Source organism: Drosophila simulans, chromosome 3R (genome assembly GCF_016746395.2).
Source record: "Drosophila simulans strain w501 chromosome 3R, Prin_Dsim_3.1, whole genome shotgun sequence".
Taxonomy (NCBI): domain Eukaryota; kingdom Metazoa; phylum Arthropoda; class Insecta; order Diptera; family Drosophilidae; genus Drosophila; species Drosophila simulans.
The window spans coordinates 20,337,137-20,361,037 of record NC_052523.2 but is presented as its reverse complement, the minus strand read 5'-3'; the positions used below and the strand labels follow the sequence as shown (position 1 = coordinate 20,361,037).

Here is a 23,901-nt window from a genome sequence, read left to right as displayed (position 1 = left end):
AAACAACATCAGCTGTTTTGGCGCAACTTTTCACCGATTCCGGTGCGAATTTTATAATCGATCTAAAATAATGCATTACTCAATAATCCGAAGACTGGCAACGCAGCCAAAGCTAGCCAACGTTCCCAAAAGGTAATAGTGTGAAATAATATTATAAGGGCTTATTCCAATACTCTGAATTTCAGGAAATGGAAAAGCGTTGTGGGTTTGGAGGTGCACGCACAGATTGCCAGTGCGTCCAAGCTTTTTTCCGGCAGTGGCACATCCTTTGGAGCACCACTTAATTCTTCGGTGGCGTATTTTGATGCTTCCATACCGGGAACGTTGCCAGTGAGTTTAGGATCTCCCACTTGAGACGCCCTCATTACATTGTATCAATGCTTTCAGGTGCTCAACAGAAAATGTGTGGAATCCGGCATTAAGACATCACTGGCTCTGGGATGTCGGGTGAACGAAGTGTCCATGTTTGATCGTAAGCACTACTTCTATGCAGATTTGCCTGTAAGATTTGAAATTCAGATTTTACCATTCTAAGCCTTATTAATAATAAACTGATCCTCCCCAGAATGGCTACCAAATCACGCAGCAGCGCGCCGCTTTGGCCAATGATGGGAAAATGACTTTTCCCGTGATAACACCAGGCAAGAAAGTTTACTACAAGACCGCCAAGCTACTGCAGTTGCAATTGGAACAGGACAGTGGTAAATCTCTGCACGATGATTATCTCAAAAGAAGCCTGGTTGACCTCAATCGTGCTGGACTCCCTCTAATGGAGCTGGTTTTCGCACCAGATTTGGAAACGGGCGAAGAAGCGGCATCGCTGGTCAAGGAATTAATACTCATACTAAGGCGTCTGCAGACATGCAGTTGTAAAATGGAAGGTGAGTCAATAAGGATTTGTGTGGCTTCTTTTTAAACCGAGTACCCTTCATTGTAGAGGGTGCCCTGCGTGTGGATGCCAACATATCCATTCACCAAGAAGGCGATCCCTTGGGAGTCCGCACCGAAGTAAAAAACATCGGCTCGGTTCGAAGCATTTCGCAAGCAATTACGTATGAAATTAATAGACAGCTGGAAACTGTGGCTAATGGCGGTGTGATCACAAATGAGACTCGCAACTGGGATGCGGAGAACCGGCGCACAGTGGCCATGCGTGACAAAGAGGTGCTGCAGGACTACAGATTCATGCCGGAGCCGAATCTACCACCCCTTCATGTAAACCTTAAGCCTGGATCAATGTCAACAGAGGATTTACTTTCAGTGGCTGCTCTAAGCGAGGAAATTCCAGAATTACCAGAGGATACGAGGCAACGTTTGGTGGAGCAGTACAACCTGAATGCGGAAACTGCCATAATTTTAGTGGTGCGCATTCTGAATTTTTTTGAGTCAACAAAAATTTGTAATTGTATTACTCCTCGACTTTATTCCAGAACGAACCCATTCTGCTGGATCATTTCTTGAGCATCACCCGTAGTTTAAGTGATTTGCCCAACAAAGTCATTTACAATTTTCTTATAAACGATTTGTTGACCTACTGCAACAAATTGAACTTGGACGTGGAGGATTGGTAATAATAGGAAGTAAAATATCTAATTAATTTTACTAATTTATTGTGTTCATCCTAATGTAGCTCCATTAAGGCTGATGATTTGAAAGATATATTAAAGAGCTTGCATGCCGAGCTGATAAATCTCCAGGCAGCACGTCAGCTGGTTGATCTGCTTAATAATAACCCCAAAGCGAAAGTCAGTGAGGTAAGTTCCGCCCAATATTCCATATTTATGAGATTACACACATTATCTTCCCATCACAGCTTATTGAACTGCACAACCTGCAGCAGATCTGCAGTCTGGACGAGATCGAGAACCTGTGCCAGCTGGCTATCGCCAACCAGGCCAAGGCAGTCCAACAGTACCAGAAAGGCAAGGCAAAAGCTTTGTTCGCCATCGCTGGCGAAGTTGCCAAACTGTCGTCCCACAAGGCCAACATGAAGCTGGTAGTGCAGCATCTGGAAAAGCTGCTAAAACCCACCAATAAGTAAGAGATCTGGTCGATAGTTGTGTTCATTAGAAGTGTGTTTCGCTTGTATATATTTTATAAAAATGCAGTCGACAAACCGCACTGTATATAGGATTAAATATGCTAAGTATTAAATATAGTTGCTTTTTTTCGTGCTGACTAGTTCGGTGTTCTGGCCAATGTGTAAATGCAAATGATGTAAATTGTCGTGTGATATATAGTTCGGTGTTCTCCCACGTTCAGGGAGAATCGGAACTCGTGACCCATTAATGCATAGATATTTATGTGGAGATGTAAGGATGGCATCATCGCTGCGACTGGATGGAACGCACTATATTCGATTGTCTAACAGGGCAGACAATGAACAGCTAGAATTGTACTAAGGCAAACGAGTTGAAATGCACGTGATGATTAACTCAGATGCGTCTGGAGGACTCCAGGAAGCCTTTTTCTAAATAAATGCAAATGGCAGTGAGCGTTACGTCTTCTTGGCGGGATCAAATTTAACCAAATCTTAACTTCACATCACTCTAATCGCGATCATAGTCCCGGCAGCTCGATGGTGGCAGGCTCATTGAAACGGCCGAGTCGAGACTGAAATGTATAATGTATTTTAGTTTTGGAAGAACAAATAAGGACACGCAACTCACCGCCGGCTCTCGCTTTCCAAGAGATGGGGATCCACCGGGTGCTGGGAAACATTACGGAGGGAATCTCCAAGAGTGCTCCTCAGATGCTGCATTTCCCTATTGGCCTTCGAGCTGCGTAGAATGTACTGCTGTCGCCGTTTGGCCTCCTGGGCCAACTGCTCGCGCAGCATAGAGATCTGAAAAGTAAGGAACTTTATGTAGATCTTATGCCTTCAAATTTTTATAGGATACCAACCTGGTTCTCCAGGCGCAGCACTTGTTGCCGATGCGACTGCTCCCTGGCGTCAAGAAGCTTCTCTGCGTGCATCTGAGCACTGCGATAGCGATCTCCATCCAAGCCATCATGGCACTTAGCGCTGTCGTTCATTCGCGCCTTGCAGCGCGCCAACTCGGACTCCTTCTCCGCCAGCAATGTCTCCAGACGGCGCACCTTAAGTCGCAGATCACGCGTCTCCTGCTCGATTACGCTGTGATCCAATCCGCAGTTGAAAGAGCCTCCGCCAGCATTGCCTCCACCCACATCGTAGCGATTGGAGTCGAACTCGCCGGAATCAGCTGCGCCACCGTAGTAGGAGTTGGACTTTTCAGCCCGATCGTAGGCATTTCCGCCCGAAAACTTGCTTTTCCGGTCGCACTCCAATTGTTTGACCTTGTCCTATGAAAAATTAGAGGTTAAGTAAATAATCAAATAGGAAAATACATTGAAACTGGGTTTAACTATAACCGATAGCGCTGCGTATACTTAATTTATCACGTATACGCAGAGTGGACAGTAGTCCAATAATTAATTTAACAATTAGCTTACCTGTAGGGTCTGCAGTTTGCTGCGTAGCTCCGACTTTTCCCGCTGCGAGGACTTCAGCTGCCTGCTGAGCTCCTCCTCGCCATTGCCGCCTCCATTGCCGTTTGTCAGACCCTTGTCACCGCCACTCTCCTGGTTCCACTTGGCAATCCGAAGTTGGGACTCCAATGCCGAGCGCTGAACCTCCAGATCGGTTACCTGTTCTTGCAGGCGCTGGTTACCATCCAGCTGGGCCTGTTGGCTACGTCGCAGCTCGTTGAGATTGGTCTGAGCGCTATCCAAGCGTTCGGTGAGGATACGCTTCTCGTTCTCGGCGGTCTGCAGAGATTTTTGCACCAGCTTCAGCTTATCCTCGTTGGCCTGGGAGCAGTGACCCTGCTCGGAAAGCTCCTTCTGGAGCGTCTTTATCTCGCCCCGCAGTTGGGTTTCACTCACAGCGGACTTCTGGAGGCGCTCCTTCAGCTGATCGACGGTGGACTTAAGGGCGGTGCAGCGATCCTCCAGTTGGGTCAAGGCACGGTTTTGGTTCTCCAGCCGCTCAGCCATTTGACGAATGCTGCAGTCCTTCTCTTGCAGTGCCATCTGCAGCCGGGTAAGATCTCCCTCCATGGCAACTCTCTGTAGATCGAGTTTACTGGCGCGGCCCTCCACCTTGGCCAATTCCTCCTGCAGCTGGCGCTTCTCATTGTCCAGTTTGGAGCACTGCTGGCGGCTCTTCTCCAGGCGTTCCTCGTTCTGGCCATTCTCCTCGGATGTGGCAGCCAGTTGCATCTCTGTTTGGGCCAAACGTTCCCTTAGCATCTGACACTCGTCGTTGCGATGCTTAAGCTTCTCCTCCAGCGCCTGGATGGCTGAGATCTTCATCTTGCGGTCCGTTTCCAGATTGCTCTTTTCTTCCTGGAGATTTCTTAGCATGGCCTGCAGCTTGCCCAGCTTGGCATCGCATCGTAGCTGCTGGTCAGCAGCATCTTGGAGCTGCTTCTTAGCTGCTCCCAATTGGGATTTATAGTCATCCTTCTCGCGCTCCAACTGAGCCACTTGATGCATCAGGTTGCGGACACCCTTCCTCACCAGATCCGGGTCCACATCGATTGGTCCATCTGGGCATTGTGATGTGCTTCTGTTGTCATAGTCTCCGCAGCTGCGAGACGGACTGAATCTTCGCGAGGGACTTAGCAAGCGATGAGACAGATTCACACTGCCGTCCACTTGGATGCCAGCAATCCGGCGCAGAGTGTGAACCACCGAGGATAGCTTCTGTTCGGTGTCACGCTTGTGTAGCTCCACGCAGGACAACTGCTCATCCAAAGCCCGGATGCGACCTTCGGCGCCGCCCAAACGGGCCTTTAACTCCTGAATCTGCTGGGTGGCATCGGCCAGGCAGACCTCCAGATTGTGCTTTTGATCCTCCAGGCGCTTCTCCCTACCACGACCCTCCTCCAAGCGCTGGGCCAACTCCTGCTCCCTGGCATGGAAGCGATGCTCCTCCTGGTTGTTCTGACACCGAGCCCTGCCCAATTCCTGGCGAGTGGCACATAGATTGGCTTCCAGGTCCGATAATTGCTTCTTAATTTGGCAGAGCTCCTGCTGTGCCCGCTCCTTCAACTCCACCTCGGCGACCAGCTTGCACTGCAACTCCTTGCCGCCCTCGTCCTTCTGGGCAAACTCCACTTGAGCCTTCTGCAGCTGCGCCTTGGTAGCATTCAGATCCTGGGTGGTCTTTGTAAAGTGATTCTCCGTCTCCTTCAGTATGGTGCTCAATCGAGTGCGTTCGTTCTCCAACGAGTTCTTGGTATCCTCCAGATTACTGATCTTCTGCAGAGCCTCCTCGATGGCGCGTGCCTGTTCCCGCTTGGCGCTCTCCACGCGCTTCACATGGTCACGCAGCTCCTTGTTGCTGCCGGAATACTTGTCTCGCTCGATGTTGCTGTCCGCCAGTTGGCGGCGACAGTCGGTCAGCTCCTTGCGCAGGCTGTCGATGAAGCCCTCACCTGAAATCGGGATTTTGGATTAGAAATATGATAATTTTCTGTTTAAGATTAGAACTCACCCTCCTTGGACTTGCGCAGCGCATCTTGCAGCTCGTTGTTGGTGCCCTCCATTCTGTCCTCCTTCAGACGAATCTCCATCTTTAGCTCCTCACTCATACGGCACAAGGATTCGCGCTCTTCGCGCAAGCTGCTCAACTGCAGCTCCTGCTTCCGGATGCATTCCTCCAACTTAATCCTACAGATTATTAAGTATATATAAAATATTTGGAAATTTAATTATATATAGTATCACTCACTTGTGCTCCTCCTCTTTGGTGCGCATCTGCACCATCTCGTCCTTCAGCTGCGCAATGGCAGCCCTCTGCTTCTCATCGCGCGCATTGGCCTCCCGTCTGCTCCGGTCGAGGGACTCCTGTTCGGTCTTGAGATCCCGGGATACGGCCTCCAAACGCTCGGCCACCGCTTGCTTATCCCGGTGGGCAATCAATAGGGCTTGCTGCTTCTCGCTCTCCGCCCGAATCAGTGCCTCCTCATGCTGCTGAACAAGGCTCTCGAGGTGGGCCTGCAGGGTGGCCAGTCGCTCCTGCAACTTCTCGATCTCATCATCCTTGGCCGTCTGCAGCGCTTGCAGAGCCTGTTGCATTCGCTTTTCCAAGGCATTCCGCAACTGTAGAATCTCCTCGCCGTGTCGTTTGGCCGCCTCCTCTGCACAAGCTTGCAGATTGGCAATTTTCTGGTTGAAGTCACTCTCCGCCGCACGGGCAGCGTTAAGCAGCTGCGTCTTGGTCTCCTGGGCCTTGCGCTGACACTGCTCCAGCTCCTTCTGCAAGCGAGCCACGTGATTCTTCAGGCTCTCCTCACGCACCAGAGCCTCCTGCAGATCCCGCTCCAGCTGACTGCGTCGTTCCTCGGTGGCCTCCAGTGAGGTGTTGGTATCGAAGAGCACCGATTCCAGAGATTCCTTCTCCGAACGCAGGGCGGCCAGGAGTTCGTTCAAGCGATGGGTGTCCTTTTCGTGCAGATCGATGACAACCTGCTTCTCCTCCACATCCTTTACCATCTCCTCCAGATTTCTATTAAGCCGGCTGTTGGTCTCTGTGGTTTGCTCCAGACGCTGGCGCGTCCTCATAAGTTCCTCATTCAGAGTCTCCTTTTTGCGACACATCGCCGTGAGCTGATTGTGGATGTCACCACGATCCCGGGTGACGCAGGCCAAGTCCTGCAGGATTTTCTCCTTCTCCAGCTGCAGACACTTGAGCTTCTCCCCAGCCGACAGATTGTCTGTCTCCAGTTCGAGTCGAGCCTTGTCCAGTATCGCCAACTCCTTCTTAAGCTCTCCGATTTCATTGCACTGATCGACGGACTGGATACGAAGCTTCTTGCGCTCCTCCTGAGCCTCCTGAAGGCAATTTTGAACGGTCTTCAGCTCATCACTGGTGGAGCAGCTGTTGTTGGATAGCTTCTCGTGCTTCTCCTGCAGATCGCACTTCTCCAGCAACAGCTTGTCCAGATCGTACTCCAGGTCGGACTTCTGTTTCTCGAGCAGATTGATCAGATTATCGGACTCGATGCGCTGCTGCTCGAGAAGATCGCGGTTCAGGCTCACTCGGTTAAGCTCCTCGCGCAAGGATATGGTCTCCTCCCGCAGACGACTACTGCGATCCTCCTCGGACCTGTTGGGATTACAGATCTTTAGTATGTTTAACTTTAATTATACTATCATTAATACCTCAAATTCAACTCGGTTATGTTCTTGTCCTTCAGTATACGTTGGATTTCCAGCTCCACTGCCTTCTTGTCCTCCTCCATGGAATCGATACGTTTCTGGAGTTTACCACAGTTCAGCTGCATCTTCTCATAATCACTGCTCAGATTTTCGAACTACAAGAAATTGTGTAAAATTTGTTGAATTCAAAAGAAAGAAAAGAAGATTAGAAATAATTAGAAATAATTACAAAACTATGTAACTTCTTCGGCTTACTTATAAATATATAGTTATAGAATGCATTATTGAACGCCATTTTGATATAGTCTAGCTCTATACTATCCCCACTTTATAACCGATCCCAGCCAACCCCATTAGAGATACGAGATCCCGGTGCTGATGAACCTAGTCTCTTGCCATTTCCACTCACGCCGGCTGCAATTGCAATCTTCGCATCCATAATTTGTAACTCATCGCAGACATGGCATCACCCCGGATTTGAGTTGGAAACATCATTATTGTATACAATCTACTGCGTAATCAGAGGCAGACGCAGACTAATCGAGTTATCAACGATCCGCCCCCAATCCGCCTTGACATCCACACTCGGAAAAAACCAGATATTTCTTATTAATTAAAAAAATATTCCAAAGAACTTTGGATTCCTCGATCGGAAATGTCTTTAGAATGGGGTACTATATGGCACTTATCCACTTACCGCACTATTGATATCGGCTCGTCCCATCTCGGACTGCTGCTTCTGGACACGGATATCGTCCAGTCCGCGCTGCAAACTCTCCCTTTCCTGCAGCAGTTCCGATAGCTTGGAGTTGCTGCTGTCCAGTTTCTCGGTGAGCTGCTGCATCTTGGTGGTCAGCAGCTGTTTGGTACCCTCGCTGGTCTCCAGCTGGGACTTAGTGGTGCGCAGGGTCTCGCTGGTGTTCTGGAATTTCACCTGCATGTCGTGCAGGGCCAGCTGGTATTTGTGGAGCGCCGCCTGGACGGCTGAGATGGTGCCCTCGGCGAAGGCTTGAGAGGCGCGTGTCGAATTGCGACGCGGTGATTTCCCTCCACCGCCGGCAGTGCTGCCCGCTCCACCTGCTCCGCCCGCCACGGAGGCGGCGTCACGCGTAAGGTGCATGTGCTGCATGACACCGCCGGTGACCTCGGCGTCTGCCTCGCGATCCGCGTTCTCAGCATCTTGAACGACGGCCTGCGCGATTTCGCGCATGGAATTGTTCAGTCGCTCGATCTCGTCGCTATAGCGACTGGCCAGAGCTGCTTGGGATTCGGCTTGGGCGCAGCGATCCTCCAGCTTCTTCAACTGATTCATTAGCTCCAGTAGTCGCTGATCCCGCTCCATGATCTCGTGCCGGGCACTCTCGTACTGCACCTTCAGGGTGGCCAATTGATTCTGGAGCTCATCGTTGCTGCGCTGCGATTGCTTCAGTTCCTCATCCGCAGCCCGCTTGGCCTGCTGGACGGCAAAGGCGACCGTTGCGTTGGAGCCATTGATGTCCTTGCCCACGCAATTGATCTCCTGACCCATCTTGGCCACCTCCGCCTTCATGGCCGTCTGCATCTCCTTGAAGGATCTCTTGACGGCCACCACTTCGCGCCACATTTTTAGCAGGCGATTATGCTCGCTGTTGTAGTAGTCCTTGAAGGCCTGCTCCTCCTCCTTGAACTCATCCTCCTTGATCAGCAGCTCATCGCGCAGACCCGCCCAGTCGTTGGTCAGCTTCTGTAGGTCGTTGGTCAGTGCCTCGTTGGTGCGATTCGACTCCTCCAGCTGCTGACGCAGTGCGCTGTTCTGGGCGAGAATCTGCTCGCAGCGCTGGTGCTCCTCCTCCAGTTTACGGCACAGTTCCGCCGCTCCTGCTCCGCCTCCGGTGACCAAGACATCGTCGACATAGTCACGACTGCAGCTGGGCGGCGGCGAGTCCAGTGAGGAGCTGCAGGGCAAGCTGCTCTGTCCCAGAGTTAAAGAAGTTGAACACTGAAAAACAAGATGGACATTAGCTACAGTATCCTTGGACTTAAATTGATTTATTTGTAAGTATGTACATGGCAATGGAACAAGTTGGCAATTTTAATGATAACTGCAATCACATTAGCCCCTGATCCCCGAATTATAAATCAAATTGATTAAATCGCACAAAAATGTATTACTCATACGCAACGTTGCCCTTAGCATTAGAATACATTTTGAATACTCACCAGCACTTGGTTGGTCGGACCCGTGGTCAGCTTGGGTCCTGTTCCCGCCGTCGGCTTAATGGTCTCGTGCATGCGATCCTCCAGATCGCTACACCGCTGTCGATACTGCTGGATCTTCGACTGCAGCCGGCTGACCAAGTTGGCCTGGTTGTGCTGCGCCTGCTTGTAGGTGTCCAGGCGGCGCCGATAGCTATGCGACTCGTCGGCCAGCCGTTGGCGGAGCTCCTGATTCTGGCGCAACAGGGCCGAGGGATCTCCACCGCCGCCGCCGCTGACTCCTCCACCTCCTCCGGCGCCCGGCGGACCCGGACTCATCATCCTGGGCGTTAGGCCACCAGCAACGGAGGCGGAAATGGATGCGCCACTTGCCGAGGTGTCACGCCCACGCTGGCTGCGCGAGAAGGGCAGCCGGGAGGCGGTGGCCGGTGGGGGGGCTGGTCCCGCCGCCTGAAGGTCGACGGCCGATGGGCAGGGCGTTTGCTTGAAGTTATCGCGATACGCCTGCATCTGTGGAAGGAGTTGGTTGAGATGGAGCGAGTGAGTTGGGTTTGCTTGCTTCAGTGAGTTTTCTATGTTGCGGTTGGCATTGCGTGCAACAGCAAACATTACCCAAAATTTGGGTAGTTTTGTATTAGAACAAGGTTGTACCCTCTAATCAATTGTTAATATTATTGTACAATTGAAAAAGATAAGTATATTTAGGCAAACAGATAGATAGATAGATGTCACTCCAAAATATATGATTTATGTGCTTACACTGATTACTCTCAGCTAATATTCCACTAGTCCCATCAACCCTTTCGGTGATTCAAAAAGGGGTATTGCCTTTATGAAGCGGAAACTTTCTGGCCAAAAGTTTGGCGCCTCGCCTACGCTACAGACGGACTCGATAAGTTAGTCCAAATTGATTTATTAACTTGTTCCGGGCCTGGAGTCAGTCGTCATGACAGCTCCACCGAGGTGCTGTTTCCTCGCAAATAAACAAGCTTGGCGCCCCATCTCCACCTGCCCTCATCCCTGCATGTTCATTATCATCCAAGGATCCCATACTTTCGAATGATATTTTTGGGGGCCCACTTGAGGAAATTGTTTTTTTTTTTTTTTGGGACCCGGACGACACGCATTGCACAGTCTGTCACCAGGACAGCAAGTGTTTGTGCCCACCAACCCCGTGCTCCTCCAATCCGTGGGACAACTGCCAACTCCACTACCCCCCGAAAGTCATAATAATTTCCTTGTCCTCGTATTTATTTTAATAAACAACATTTCCGCCGTTGTTGAAACTTCCTTCGACACGAATGCGTCTTCTAATTTTGAGCTTCTTATGCTCCGCTCCCCCATGCCACCCAGTGCACCCAATGATTCCCCCCATCCCATTGCCATTTGGGTTTATGCAAACCATAAAAATATAATAGCAATATCCTTGATTGTGCGACTATGATTTGGCATGCAATCTGCTCCATGTCGCTTCTACTTTCTATTTTAGTTCCCGATTTGCTATCACCAAGGACTCAGTCACATGGAGGTAGTTTTTTAAGTTTATAGAGGGGTATATATATAACAGGGATAAGTCATAACATATATAGTACATCATAGATAGATAGTTAGTCTATATAAACAGTTAAATGTAGGTAGTTAAATTACAAGAATGACAAGACCTTATTTAACCAAACTTCAGGATTTTTGGAAGATCACAGAAGAAATTTTATATATTTTAACGGCTTGAAGCATTAAACAAATCTTTATCTGAACAATGTATAAAAAATAAAAGTGTAAGCTTTTTTCATTTCACTCTTTTATAAAGAAGTTTATTCATTGGTAACATGAATCATGATTCCGGAATCAAAAGGATTTAACTTAAAGTTTCGTGTTTGTTATTTCATGAACTTTTTTTTAAATTATTATGCTTATATTTTTATTAATTATTTATCCCACAGCTAACTGCAACTTACTTTTCACTGCCAGTGAATGTGGCTGGTATATGTATATATGTATCCCAACTGAATCCTAGAGGCACTTGCTTTGGTTTCTCCTATTTTATTATGTCCAAATTAAGACCGCGCACTAGACACTGTTGTTAACTGATTGAGCTCCAATTGAATACTCATCAAGTTATCACGGAATCCTGGGACTCGAGGCGAGGCCTACTCCTTGGCTCCTTGGCTCCTCCGCTAGCGTGTCCTGCCTGGTGGCAATTGACACAAATTTGCGGAATGCGGAAGCACTAACGCAACAAACGCTCCACGGTAGGGAAAGTAAATTCGGGCTTGCGGGCCTAGTTGGCTGTTTTTGGCCAGGATTCGAACTGTCTGCGGACGCGGAACCGAGCCAACTGAGCGCCCAGTGAACTTTTCGCAAGGAGGAAGAATGGAGCAAGTCGATGGGATTCCCTTTTCGAACTAACCGCCATTAGGGCCAGCTCCGTCTGGGGAGCAACTGCAACTTGGCCGGGGTGCATGGGACTGGGGCAGAATAAACATTGAATTAACAAATTCCTGGTTACCACCGGCAACCGCAATTGATTACGGAAAGAGGAGCTAGCAATTATGTTTGGCGTGCGAGCGAGCAACAAATGCAAATCGTGTGTCTCGAAGCATATTGCTCCGAATGCGGTCGGTCAAATCGGGCGATATCGATGGGGTATACTCGTAGACGTACGTACTGCAGGGTATAGCTGGTGGTGGTGGGTGGTTCCTCTCCAGGATCGACTGGGTCGCCTGGTCACATGCTTCATGCCCAACTGCTTTTAATAAGTCAAACCGCGGCGGGGCAATAAATTGAGATAGTACAGGTGACTCTGTCGTTGCGATTAACCCTTTTCATGATTTATTTGCGGTGAATATAAATGAGCTTCCATGAATAGTTCAACCCTTGGTTGTGAATAACATGAATAAAATGGCATTCATCAAAAAATAGTACGAGAAAAAAGAACTATGACTTGCACATAAAATTCAGATAAAATACCTCTGAATAATATTGTTTTGCTGATTTAAGATACCTAAAATGGAACCCTATTATCTTATCATAGTTCTATTCAAACATTACAAAATCGAAGTGTGCAAATCTCGTTGTCATTATCTGCAGTCACGTAAAGTCCGATCGAAAGCAAATGTCAAAATGTTTCCTCCTGGCTCAGGTTGCGCATTCTATTGCGATGGTGGACTCCTGGGGTTATCGCCATCGTTCATATCAGAGAACTGCATACTCATGCAACCCACACCGCATTCGCCATATGTATATAAATAGTAGGTACATAGGTGAGACGGCTATTTCCATGGCTCAGCGACGACGAAATAATGCCAGAAAAAAGTCCGATCGCTGAATTTGAATATATAGTATATATATATGGAAACCAAACACCCTTATCAGGCCCGCTTTGAACCTGATCGGCGACCTTGGGCAGGAGGAGGAGATATCAAAGTGCCAGGTACACAGAATGGCTTCCATTAAACACTCGTGTGTCCTCCATACAGATGTGGAAAATCCGAGACGCGACAACTATGTAGACTCTCAAAGTCCGAAGATTGGTTATGCATTCGGGCATTAAGGTGTTTGTTTGCTTCACTTTCGGTTTTTAATCTAAGGTCTATACTATGTGTAGGTGTGAGATTATTATTACCGAGCATAAGTTTCTTTCTGCGGCCGCGGGGTTCATAGTAGAGCCCCTTATCAGCAGCAGTAATGGGATTGAATACCAGGCCAAAGTCCGGCTGGGACCACAAATGTGCCTGGAGATCAGCCTGGAGATCAGCCAGGGGATCTGCCTGGGGACCTGCAATGCATCGATCGTGCTCCCCCCGAACTGACCATACTGATCTTCGGCTCCGACCGGAGATTTCCCGGCTCTCTTGGCAACGGGCGCCACCTCCGCCTCGCTGGAACCTTCAAGCGGCGACGATGATTTATACCCGATCGCCGAAAATCTCAGACGAACGGAGGAGAGCGGATCATCCCGAGAGTTGGCGACAATAAACATCACGTTCTCCAACACATTGTTCGGCTGATCAGCCAATTTATATGGCTACACTGAGAGAGAGAGTTCCATCATCCCGATGATGGCGACAGTATTTTATAATCACAACGAGTTGAGTAATCTTGATTTGAATGGTGTTACATAGTTACTAATCCAGTTCAATCAACAATATTATAGTGTCGGCAAGTAGTACTTTAAACTTAGATAGGTTTTTATGACATATGATATTGTTTCGTCTATGGAACTATGCTTATAAACCAAAAATTCCAAATTCTAGCGCCTGGCAACTAGCAAATCCATTGTGATAAGCCCATCAGCATAGACAAAAAGAAACTGACCTACCAGAAATGAACACACAACACTATTAAGGTCACTATTTTGAAATGGGCAGACTTTAAACTTAAGGTTTTCGTGGTGTCTGAATCTGATAGTGCTATTTATAAGACTTTCGAAGGAGTACCTGTTGTCGAAGTCTATTTCCAGTGGCCATAAAAGTAGTGCAATTAACTAATCAGTGCGATAAGGTAGCCAACAATTAGACCCAATAATTTCCAGAATAAATCGATTTCTTGATTAGTTTGCGTGAGTTTTTCTGGCAGTGCACAAGGTATAGACAGGGATTGGCCGATCCCAGCGCCGATGGACATGTGTGTCTGGGTTGGGTTATCAACGGTCGCGGCTGCATCCCATAGGTTTAAAGTATAGCTCCTATTTAAAAGGCGATTTAGTCACAGTTCGGATTTTGCCAGCAGCAGCACGGCAGCGATAATCGGAGATTACACGGCGAAGATAATACGGAATACGCGAGTGAGCGAGTGAAGATGTCCCAGACCCTGGACGATCTGCTGTTGCGCCAGGAGCACGCCCGGCAACTGCGCCAGGCCACGCGCTCCAAGTTCCGGCGCATCAACTCGCTGGATCTAATACCGGAGCACCCCAGCCAATCGGAGGAGGAGGAGGACAAGGAATCCCAGACGGCCCACAAGCACTTTGTCACCCTGAGACGACAGCGGACGGCTGATGGCAATCTGCTGAGGCATCAGTTCCAGACGCAGTCGCCGCCACAACCCAATCTGGGCACCCGAGTCCTGCTCTTCGGACCACAGCTACTGATGCGTCTGGTGCTGACCATCCTGAGATACGTCCTCTACATACCCCTGTCCATTGCGGCGCCCAGCTTTTGGTTGTCCGCCCTGCTCTGGATCTTTTGGAAACTGCTGCGGGTGCCCATTGCGTTGGTCAAGTGGCTACTGAGCGGCGAGGAGGAGCTGGGTACAGTGCAGCGACAAAAGACCATACTCCTCAGCTGCGGCAGCACCATACAGACCCTACATCTGGCCAGGAATTTCTACGGATCCGGCGCCCGTGTGGTGGTCTTTGAGTTCGAGGGATTGTTCGGATTGGCCAGGTTTTCCACAGCGGTGGACAAATTCTATGTGGTGCCACGGCCAACGGCCAGTAATCCGGATCAGTACATAGCCGCCCTGTGCCACATAGTGAAGAAGGAACGACCCTCGGTCTATATACCCGTTTGTGCCACCAGTCCGGCATACTATGATTCCCTGGCCCGACCCCATCTGGAGGTCCTGGGCTGTGCCAGTTTCATACCCGGAGTTCAGGAGACACTGCAGCTGGATGACTGCCTCCAGCTATTTCAGAGATGCGAGCAGCAACAGATGGCTCTGCCAGCCCATGTGGTGCTGACTGCTCCACGGCAATTGCAGCAGATCTACGAGAGCGGTTTCGTGGGCAGCTATAGGAACATACTCATGGCCGCAGGGATGCAGGGAGTGCTGGAGCGGCACAAGTACATACTGCCCAATAGGCGGGCGGAACTGAAGCTAAATCAGCACGAGATCAGCGAGCGGCAGCCGTGGCTGGTGGTGAGGGATCAGCCGGGCTATCACCACTATGTGACCTGCACCACCGTCAAGGATTCGCGGGTGGTGGCCAATGTGAGTTGTCGGGTGGAGCATCATACCAAGAATCTGATCCCAGTGCCCAGGGACGATGAGGCGCAGATAGAACTCTGGTTGCGTTCCTTCTTCGCCAAGGTGCGCTTTCAGAGGCCCATTAATGGGCATATAAGCTTTCGCCTGGTCAAGAGCCCCGCCCATGGTGGTCAGTTCGTGCCCCTGGGCACGCGACTGGGCGTGGCCCTGCCCTATATATGCCACAATCGATCGCATGCCCAGTTGCTGTGCCGTGCGATGAAGTGCATCCACAGGCGGGGACTGCCCGAGGACGAACTGCCCAACTGGAGCTGGTCCGCGCTGGAGAGAAGCACCTCGACCACGGCGCTGGACAAGCGGGAGGCATTGTTCGCCTACTGGGATCCACTGCCCTATTGTGCCTACTATCATTTCCAGCTGCCGCTGGAGAACGTGAAGCTGTTTTTGCAGCGCCGGAATCGCAGCGCGACCAAAAGCTTATCGCCACGCATCACGGTGCCGGTTCATTGAACGGAGCGGCCGGAGCTGGAGCCACTGCATCGGCTTTAAGCATCGAACAGCAGCATCTAGCCTCTGGCATCCAGCATCAGGCGTTTCTTTAGCGAGAGAGATTACACAGACTGATCAATAATGGAATATATAGAAATCTATATAGCATATATATGTACATATATATATATATATATATTTGCATTCTATACTATTTCTTTTTTTTTGTTTACGCCATTGGGGTTCAACATCCATCTAAGAAGATTAGGCCGTTAAAAAACAAACGTGTACCGCTCACATACACACACACCACACACACACATGCACGAATATAGCTTTTATACCACAATATATTGTACAATAAATAATATTTATATTTTAATTGCCCATTTGACTTAATTTTTTACTTGTGCGAACTTTATTTCGTTTGGAACTCAGCTTGTTGTGCGGCACTTCTTTGTTTTGCGATTCTAAGATGACTTGATAGATTAATATAAGCTGGCTGTTTGGGATAGTTTCTTCATATATCATGATATATATAATATAGTATTATAGTTGGTTTTGTTTTTAATTTTTTGTTATACACTCTTTCCACCATAGTAAAAATCAAGCAAGTTTCTTTTCACTTAAATATTTCCGTAGTTATTTATAAGTATTTCTAGAACGTAATATCGTTAGAACTGGGTATCGTTTATTTACCCATTTATATTAGTGAACCATTTATAAACTGCATCTGGCTGAATATTTAACTCGTAGCACACGTTTCTCCTTGTCTAAATACACAAACCGAACTGACCAGACGGGTTGCAAGGGTTTGTCCTTGGTCCTTCGGTGGTGCCTGCACTCCTGGCGGTGGTTGTTTTGGCCACGTTTCTGCCTCCTGAACGCGGCCAGTTGTTGTGGACACCTTTTGGGTAACCAGGCAACGGCTTTGGGTCAGCTTAATTGCGGTTGCTTGGCGGTAACTGAGCCATTTCCATTATCCTTATCAATGGGCCAACGAAGTGCATAGGAGGGTGGAGTGCACCACGAGGCCAAAAAGAGAAATTTGAAAATGATTTCCATAATTTATGGAGTAGAAAGCGTTTCTTATTTCTGGTGAAAAAATTAACTTAAATTGGTTTAAATAACTCCTAGACCTAACCAAGTAAGCAAATATTGCAAAATGGAATGCTATTTAATCTTTTGAAATCAATTTATTCGGTTATCACAGAATCTCCCTTATTAAGATAAGAACAATACCGTGCTGACTCACGTTCACATGAATTAATTTGTTAAGCTAATACTCTCGGCCAGGGAAATTAAACAATTTTCCTCATCTTATTAATATTATTAAAAAGAAAAAGAGTTATTCTAAAAAAACAAATTTTCCTCTTGCCAGGTGTGGGGTTCGAACCCACGCTCTCTCTCGAGAACCAGAGCTTAAATCTGGCGCCTTAGACCGCTCGGCCAACCTGGCTGAGGAAACTCACTGTCAGAAATTAGCATATATCTTCTGCTCGCTAGTTGGAGGTATTTTAATTTATTAAATTTTTAGAATAATGTATTAAATTAATAATAATGTATTAAATTATAACTATTACTAACTACTACTTACTAAGAATACCAAAAGAGGAAAAAGTATGTCCTAAAAAATGTAACAACAATATGCCCGATTCAGAAGCACTATTTGCGTCTAGAAATATGTATATGCAATATGCAATTTAATTGCCATCGACACCAATAAAATTTGAAACCCCTCTCTGAAATACAGGTTTCCCCTACCTCCATGAACAAATTTATGTTAAAAAAGTAGCTGAGTTTGTTTTTAAAAATCCACAGTCCACACATGTTCCACCCCAAAGTGTGACCGTACATGTCCTATTGCTTAAAAATTATGTTTCAAGAGTTTGTGTTGAATTTTTTTATCTTAAATAAATCTTATATAAAAATCGTTCTTTTTTTAATTCAAGATAGTTAGAAGTGTATTGATAATGTTGAATTCGGTTTAAACCGCGTTCATTTTGAGCGAAAATTTGGTGTGACCAGCTGACAGCGGAGGCAAAATACGAGAGACTTTGTTAGAAGTATTGGTGTTCTAAGTGAAAAAAGGCCAGCTCCAAGCATTGGAGATTGGATGTGGAACAATGAACAACAGCCCCAAGGATCCCTATCGTGGAGGAGGAGGAGGTTCTGGGCCCCAGGATGGCGCTGGATCGACCGGTGTGTCCATCAACATCGAGAGCGACGACAATGACTCGACGACGGCGGAACACGACTGCCTGCTGCCTGCCTCCTCATCGTCGGTGACCTCTGGTGGTGGCGTCGGCGGAGGAGGCATCGCCTCTGGGGGATCGACCAACATCAGCGTAAACCTGGAGCACCAACACGTACCAACGGCGCGGAGCAGCAGCCTTAGTGGTGGTAATGTCCGTCATGGTAACATTCTATCCACATTTTTGGCCCGTCAGCGCTCGTACACGCCAGCCAGCAACAGCAGTTCTCCGGTGCGGGTGACCACACAGATGAACCGTCGTCTTCAGCAGTCCCGTAGTATGGGCGCCAACACCGGTGGCAGTCTCGAGGAGCCGTCCAGCGCCGGAGCAGCAGGTGGACCAGGAGCATCGCCAGGAACTGCGGCAGGTGTTCGGCAAATGGGCTTTTGGCGTGTCAACCTCAACGATGTCTTTTCGCTTTCAACGGCCTCGTCGACGGAGGCACTGCGGTCCTTCATCTCACATTCCAATTTTAGATATCCACCTGCAACCGCTGCAGCCCCCGCGGCACCAGGACCACAGCCAGCCGCCAATCCCGTAGACAACTCGCACATAATGCTCGGCCAGCAGCAGCCACCAATGCCTGAGCCAGTCAGTCCTCTGCGATACGGGCGCGTTGCGGCCGGATCTGGAGCCAGCTCAGCTGGAGCTATGGGCAGAAGTATCTCGCTGCGTGAGGGTGAGATGCGACACAATCACAGCCTTAACGGAGGACGGCACAATGCCAGTGTCATAGGACTAAACAGCACTCCGGCGGCCTTCGACGAACGCGAAGCAAATGAGAGCCAAGACCTTGACGAAAGCGATGGCAACGTGGAGAACGGAGGTGGAGGTGGCGATCCACCAGGGCCCGCAGAGAATAATCTAGAGGACGAACATCTCATCTCGGATGACATGGTGGTCCAGATTCTCAGCCATTTTGTGCGCTATCTGCCGCTTATCTTTATACTGTTTATCAAGTTTTTACACGACCACCTGCTGGGCATTATGGATCTTCTGGTGCTGCAGACTGTGATGTACAATGTTAACCGATCAGTACGCAATCAGGTGGCCCGTCTAGCTCAGAAGAACTACGCCGTGATGGTGCGGGATGCTTTCCTCGTTGCCGTGGTGGTAACAGTGCGTCTATTTTTGGCCACTTCGCCGCCAGATCCCTTTGGTCTGATTGTGCCGCCTCCCAGAAAATCCGTTTTCATAGAGGTCACAGCGCTGCCTTTTCACACTAGCTCGGAAGGCGACAGCCCCACAACATCATCGGAACCCATCAGGGCCAACATGTACAAAGATACGTACAAATCTGTGAATGTGATCCCACTGGGCATGTTGTTTTACTACATTGCTGTGAGCGATCTCATTATCAAACTGCTGACAATGCTGGTCAAACTTATAATTACCATGCTGCCGCACCACTTGATGCGACTTAAAGTGCGGGTGAGTAATGCCTTTCCACAGGGATCAATGTGCGATAAATTCCCAATGCCACAGCAGAAAATTAACGCAATTAATGAAATCTTAGTTTTTGCATTACCAACTCAAAACCATTCATAATTTCAATTTAATTAAGAGCTTTACATTATCAAATGGGAAATGGAAAGTCACATTTGTAATATACATTTCCATTAATATAAAATGTTTTCGCATTTCAGGCTCGGCTTTATGTGTTGGTCGAGTACATTTCTCAGTTCTACCGGGCGATGACACCCATTACCCAGTGGTTCCTATTTCTCTACGAGTCCTACTCCGGCCTGGAGGTGGTCTCCGGAGGACTTTTTTCCGCACTGTACCTGGGTGCCAAGATATTTGAGCTGGTGGAGCGCGGCAAGTCGCTAAAGAAAGCCATTGTGACCTTTAGAAAAAATATTGTATGAATGCCTAAGACTTGAATGGTGTGTACCCATTTCTAATACAAATTTATTCAAGGACTCTGAGCGACCGCCGACCAAGGATGAGCTGGATGCTGCGGGTGCCCTGTGTCCAATCTGCCATGACGCCTTCAACACACCCACTGTGTTGGAGTGCGGCCACATTTTCTGTGATGAGTGCGTCCAGACCTGGTTCAAGCGCGAACAGACCTGTCCGATGTGCAGGGCGAAGGTCAGCGATGATCCCGCCTGGCAGGACGGCAGCACTACCTTCTTCCATCAGTTGTACTAGCTGCGCCACCAAAGAAATTTCCACGAATTTCGCGTGTACATATAGTCGCTAGCTAGCCCTTTGTTTAATTAAACTGACAGTTATTAATTATTACTACAAGTCATGAAATAGCTTAAGATATTTTTGCATTTTTGGTAATTTGCTATTTGCGACGCTTGGCGGCGTTCAGAGATCTGGCTTCGTAGAACTCTCCATCACCGCGGGTGGCCTTCTTGTTGATCTCCAGGTGGCGCTCTTTGGTCACAATCTCTTCCAGCACCTCACTGTCGCCTTTGATGAGCCGGACGCGGCCCGTCACCGGGTCCACCTCTTTGCGGATCTGGCTCTGACGGCGCTGGTATTCCTCTGGAGTTTCCGGAGCATGTGATTTGCTATTCATCAGTGCTTGGGTTTTGGGGTGGGTTCAGAGTGTTCAGCAATAATAAATATATACAGGGGGGGCTCTTACGGACCTATTGGTATGGCAAAGTCATCCTCCTCCTCCTGGTTGACCCTTTCAGGCTGTATTGGTGATGGTGAAGCTATCGGCGGGGATTCTTCCTTTTTTCGGCTGTGTTTCTTGGATTTCTTGGACTTGTGCTTTTCCTTGTGTTCCCTGCGCTTCTCCTTGTGCTTTTTCTTTGATTTTTTCTCACTTTTTCCCATTTCGCGGCTTGCAAGTGAACGTAAACAAACCGATTTTTGAAGAATGACAGCAAAAATTCGATACTTTGATACCCTATAACCAACTGTGGGGTATGTTGTGTCGAAGGTATGTTGATGCATTCTTATAAATTATTTTGCAATTTATGTGCCCAGTTTTATGTAATTATTCATTTGGTGATTACCTACATTATAATGTTACTTCTTATAATTATTCGAGTTGAAATAAATGTTGGTATTTGACTCGCTTAAATTCCCATCAAACAACGAAAATGAATCAAATGAAAAATGAATGAAATAAATATAATGAATATACCCTCTTCACTAGGGTATGTTATTGCACTACATGCAGTGTTAGCCAATGTCAAAATTCCTCTTCGACCTACAGCACTGGTCGATTTTGACAGCGCCGCGTGGAATGTGGATAGCAAGTGGAACCTAATCGGACGCATGTTGTGTTGTGTACAAAAAGAAACGTCAAACTAAAGTCGAGCGAACCAAAACTAAACGGCCAAGAAATAAGCAAACCCACTATAAAACGGAAAGGATAAGGCACAGGAAATACGATTGCTTACCAGAGAGAGCGGCGGACCCGTAGCGAACCGCTCCCCCAAATAGCGGCTGTCCCAAAAAATCGCCCACAAGAGAATCCACCAAAAACCCATTTGCCCACTCACACACACACACACACGCGCAGCCAAGGAGCAAAAGAAGAATTGCGCCAGAAGAAGCAGCAGCATAAAGAATCTAGTAGTGCAAACACCCGGATCCACAGGTACTCGTTCCAGAGATTGGAACAGCGCCACAGGAACAGCCAAGCAGTCAGCAGAAGATCACCAGTATCAGCTACCAGTTAGCATCATAATTGCCAGGATGAGCATGGAGAAAGTAGCCAACAAGCAGTACGAGACGTAAGTGGAGCACCTCCACCACCCACGCGCACCGCCTGCCCCACACAACCACAATCCCGGCCAGCAACAAAACTGGGCCAGCACCATCTTTACTTGGCCAATTGTTAGGTTATGTTCTGGGTGCATTTACGTGCTCCCAATCGCTTTATTAATCTCGATCCTCTTCTGACTGGCGGATTAGTATCTCTGCGGCCAGCTGCTCGTCCTTGTCGCAGGCCAGATAGGCCTGAACGGCCATCACACGTTCGAAACCCAGTGCCTCCAAACGCCCTACGGCGGCGGCTTCTTCGGCGGTTAAAGTAATCTCTAAATGTCCCACCTCGTTCGTGCGACGTGCACCGCCTGAAATCATGTTCAGGAAGTCCTGGTTACTCCCTAAGGCTTCGAAGGTAGCCGGATCGGTTTCAGCCAGTCTGTCCATCAGTCGGTGCATTAGTTCTGGATTCTGATTAAGCATCTCACGCATCCGTGTAATGCTAGGATCTGCCAATAAGTGCTGCAGTTGCTCACTTGCCTGTACGTTCGGGACTGCAGCTAATCCCTGCTCTGAAGCAACCTCCTGAGGAATCCCATTGATCAAATACTCTATAGCCCTTTCCGGATGATTGAAGCTGGCCCGGAGGGCTGAGCGTACCTCCTCTTCACCATATCCCATGGACATGAGATCGTTCACCCATTGATCATTGGGAGCTAGTGAAGGCGCCACATCCTCTGTGCGCAAAACAGTTGGGCCAGCGGCCAACGGTGGTGTCGGGGCAACCTGCTCTTCTGGCGGGCTCTCAATAACCCTCTTCTTACCCATCAACACAATGATCTTGTCCTCGGCTATACGATATTCACTGAGGGGCATGGCATCCTCCATAATGCGGCCATTGTATATCAGCTGAAGGTTCTCCGCGGCCATGGCGACTTCGGGTGATTTGCCCAATCTCTGCTTCAGAGCCCTCACCTCCTGCGATTCGTCCATCTCCAAAGTGATGGTGCGTTGGTCCAGCATGCGTATAGACAGCTTCATCGTTTTTTCTTTTTTGTTAAACTTAATTTTGCTGCGAGTGTTTGTGATAGTTATGTGAATGTGCGGCGGTTGTGTCATTTGGTAAACCTAATGTCAAATTTGATCTACATACAGCCTTTGACATACTAATCAAAATCTATTTTGTGTGTCATGTACTCGCGTTACAGGAAAAACTGGCCAGATATCGTCGACAGCGACGACAGCGATGTGGATAACGAGATAGATGTGGACAACCTGCCGCCACTGGAGGTGGGTCCCGGCGAGAACCGGCTGCAGCACACATACTGCCTCTGGTTCTCTCGCAAGGAGACGCAGCGGGCGGCCGCCGACTACAGCAAGTCGCTGCACATGGTCGGCCGGTGCGCCAGCGTGCAGCAGTGGTGGTCGCTCTACTCGCACCTCATCCGGCCCACAGCCCTGAAGCCCTACCGGGAGCTCCTCCTCTTCAAGCAGGGTATCGTGCCGATGTGGGAGGACCCGGCGAACAGCAAGGGCGGACAATGGTTGATACGGCTGCGCAAGAACAAGGTCGACCGGGCCTGGGAGAACGTTTGTATGGCGATGCTCGGGGAGCAGTTCCTCGTCGGCGACGAGATATGCGGAGTCGTGCTACAGACGAAATATCCGGTGAGTTTTAAAGAACCTATTTAATGTCTTATTTGGGGAAACCATGCCAGAATACCTTGTGATCTTGCTTTCTTAAAAAGTGTCATTTTTAAGACCCATAAACAATAGTAAATATCCTTAAAAGGTATATCCTAAACAGATGCTTAAAGTATTTACTATTTTCCTCGATTAAACCAAATGCATTAGAAATTTTAATTGTAATAATTTCCTTCTAAGTTCTTAAGTGAAATAGCATGTACATTTCGTAACTTAAAATTTATAATTGAACCAAGTGAATTTTTGAATGTTTCTGCAATAGGACCAGTGTTGGGCAACGTTCCACAGCGGTTCACTGCCCTTGGTGTTACTTAATTTTAATATTTATTTATAAATGCCGCGTATATATATATTATTGCATTTTGCGGCCCATTCCCCAGTTCCTTTTCAGCTCGCGATTCGCTTAAACAAAAGTGCCGGTCGCGATTCATTCATGAAAATTCTCGCGCATGACGTATCT

General features: G+C 48.3%; 7 protein-coding genes and 1 non-coding gene across 12 annotated transcripts in view; 4 read left to right on the top strand and 4 right to left on the bottom strand.

Moving 5' to 3' along the window:
- Positions 1 to 2: 2 nt before the first annotated feature.
- On the top strand, positions 3 to 2,178 carry LOC6729345 (glutamyl-tRNA(Gln) amidotransferase subunit B, mitochondrial). Its single transcript, XM_002104625.4, has 8 exons — positions 3 to 132; positions 186 to 330; positions 388 to 501; positions 566 to 881; positions 938 to 1,362; positions 1,431 to 1,567; positions 1,631 to 1,754; positions 1,814 to 2,178. Exons 1-8 carry the CDS (start codon positions 71 to 73, stop codon positions 2,039 to 2,041), a joined length of 1,551 nt encoding a protein of 516 aa, XP_002104661.1. The 5' UTR covers positions 3 to 70; the 3' UTR covers positions 2,042 to 2,178.
- Position 2,179: 1 nt separating this feature from the next.
- LOC6729344 (rootletin) lies at positions 2,180 to 16,803 on the bottom strand. 2 transcript variants are annotated; one of them, XM_016177366.3, is made up of 10 exons: positions 16,501 to 16,803; positions 9,388 to 9,894; positions 7,886 to 9,166; positions 7,192 to 7,343; positions 5,759 to 7,135; positions 5,522 to 5,697; positions 3,475 to 5,462; positions 2,905 to 3,324; positions 2,670 to 2,845; positions 2,180 to 2,613 (listed from the first exon to the last, which is right to left on the bottom strand). In XM_016177366.3, the coding sequence occupies exons 2-10, from the start codon at positions 9,892 to 9,894 to the stop codon at positions 2,550 to 2,552; spliced, it is 6,141 nt and encodes a 2,046-aa protein (XP_016035983.2). In that variant the 5' UTR covers positions 16,501 to 16,803; the 3' UTR covers positions 2,180 to 2,549. The 2 variants fall into 2 exon arrangements, with proteins under 2 accessions (XP_016035983.2, XP_044779400.1); XM_044923465.1 differs by lacking the exon at positions 16,501 to 16,803 and adding an exon at positions 11,340 to 12,024.
- LOC6729343 lies at positions 13,951 to 16,183 on the top strand. Its single transcript, XM_002104623.3, has one exon. It carries the CDS (start codon positions 14,182 to 14,184, stop codon positions 15,820 to 15,822), a length of 1,641 nt encoding a protein of 546 aa, XP_002104659.1. The 5' UTR covers positions 13,951 to 14,181; the 3' UTR covers positions 15,823 to 16,183.
- Positions 16,804 to 17,176: 373 nt separating the features above from the next.
- Positions 17,177 to 17,260, bottom strand: Trnal-uaa. The gene has a single exon. It is a non-coding gene; the product is annotated as a tRNA-Leu (tRNA).
- A 553-nt stretch (positions 17,261 to 17,813) lies between these two features.
- On the top strand, positions 17,814 to 20,309 carry LOC6729341 (E3 ubiquitin-protein ligase RNFT1). The gene is made up of 3 exons (XM_016174821.3): positions 17,814 to 19,487; positions 19,703 to 19,918; positions 19,977 to 20,309. Exons 1-3 carry the CDS (start codon positions 17,928 to 17,930, stop codon positions 20,208 to 20,210), a joined length of 2,010 nt encoding a protein of 669 aa, XP_016035982.1. The 5' UTR covers positions 17,814 to 17,927; the 3' UTR covers positions 20,211 to 20,309.
- On the bottom strand, positions 20,238 to 20,941 carry LOC6729340 (ADP-ribosylation factor-like protein 6-interacting protein 4). The gene is made up of 2 exons (XM_002104621.4): positions 20,663 to 20,941; positions 20,238 to 20,594 (listed from the first exon to the last, which is right to left on the bottom strand). The coding sequence occupies exons 1-2, from the start codon at positions 20,853 to 20,855 to the stop codon at positions 20,353 to 20,355; spliced, it is 435 nt and encodes a 144-aa protein (XP_002104657.1). The 5' UTR covers positions 20,856 to 20,941; the 3' UTR covers positions 20,238 to 20,352.
- Positions 20,942 to 21,238: 297 nt separating this feature from the next.
- LOC6729338 (eukaryotic translation initiation factor 4E type 2) overlaps positions 21,239 to 23,901 on the top strand; it is a 43,198-nt gene continuing 40,535 nt past the window's right edge. For 3 of the 4 annotated variants that reach the window (XM_016174823.3, XM_016174822.3, XM_044923390.1), the window contains exons 1-2: positions 21,239 to 21,763; positions 22,946 to 23,405. In XM_016174823.3, the coding sequence (XP_016035980.1) occupies positions 21,726 to 21,763; positions 22,946 to 23,405 (498 nt within the window). In that variant the 5' untranslated portion in view covers positions 21,239 to 21,725. The remainder of the gene's footprint in view (positions 21,764 to 22,945; positions 23,406 to 23,901) is intronic. The other variant, XM_002104619.4, reaches the window with a different exon arrangement.
- LOC6729339 (UV excision repair protein RAD23 homolog A) lies at positions 21,865 to 22,879 on the bottom strand. Its single transcript, XM_002104620.4, has one exon. It carries the CDS (start codon positions 22,854 to 22,856, stop codon positions 21,912 to 21,914), a length of 945 nt encoding a protein of 314 aa, XP_002104656.2. The 5' UTR covers positions 22,857 to 22,879; the 3' UTR covers positions 21,865 to 21,911.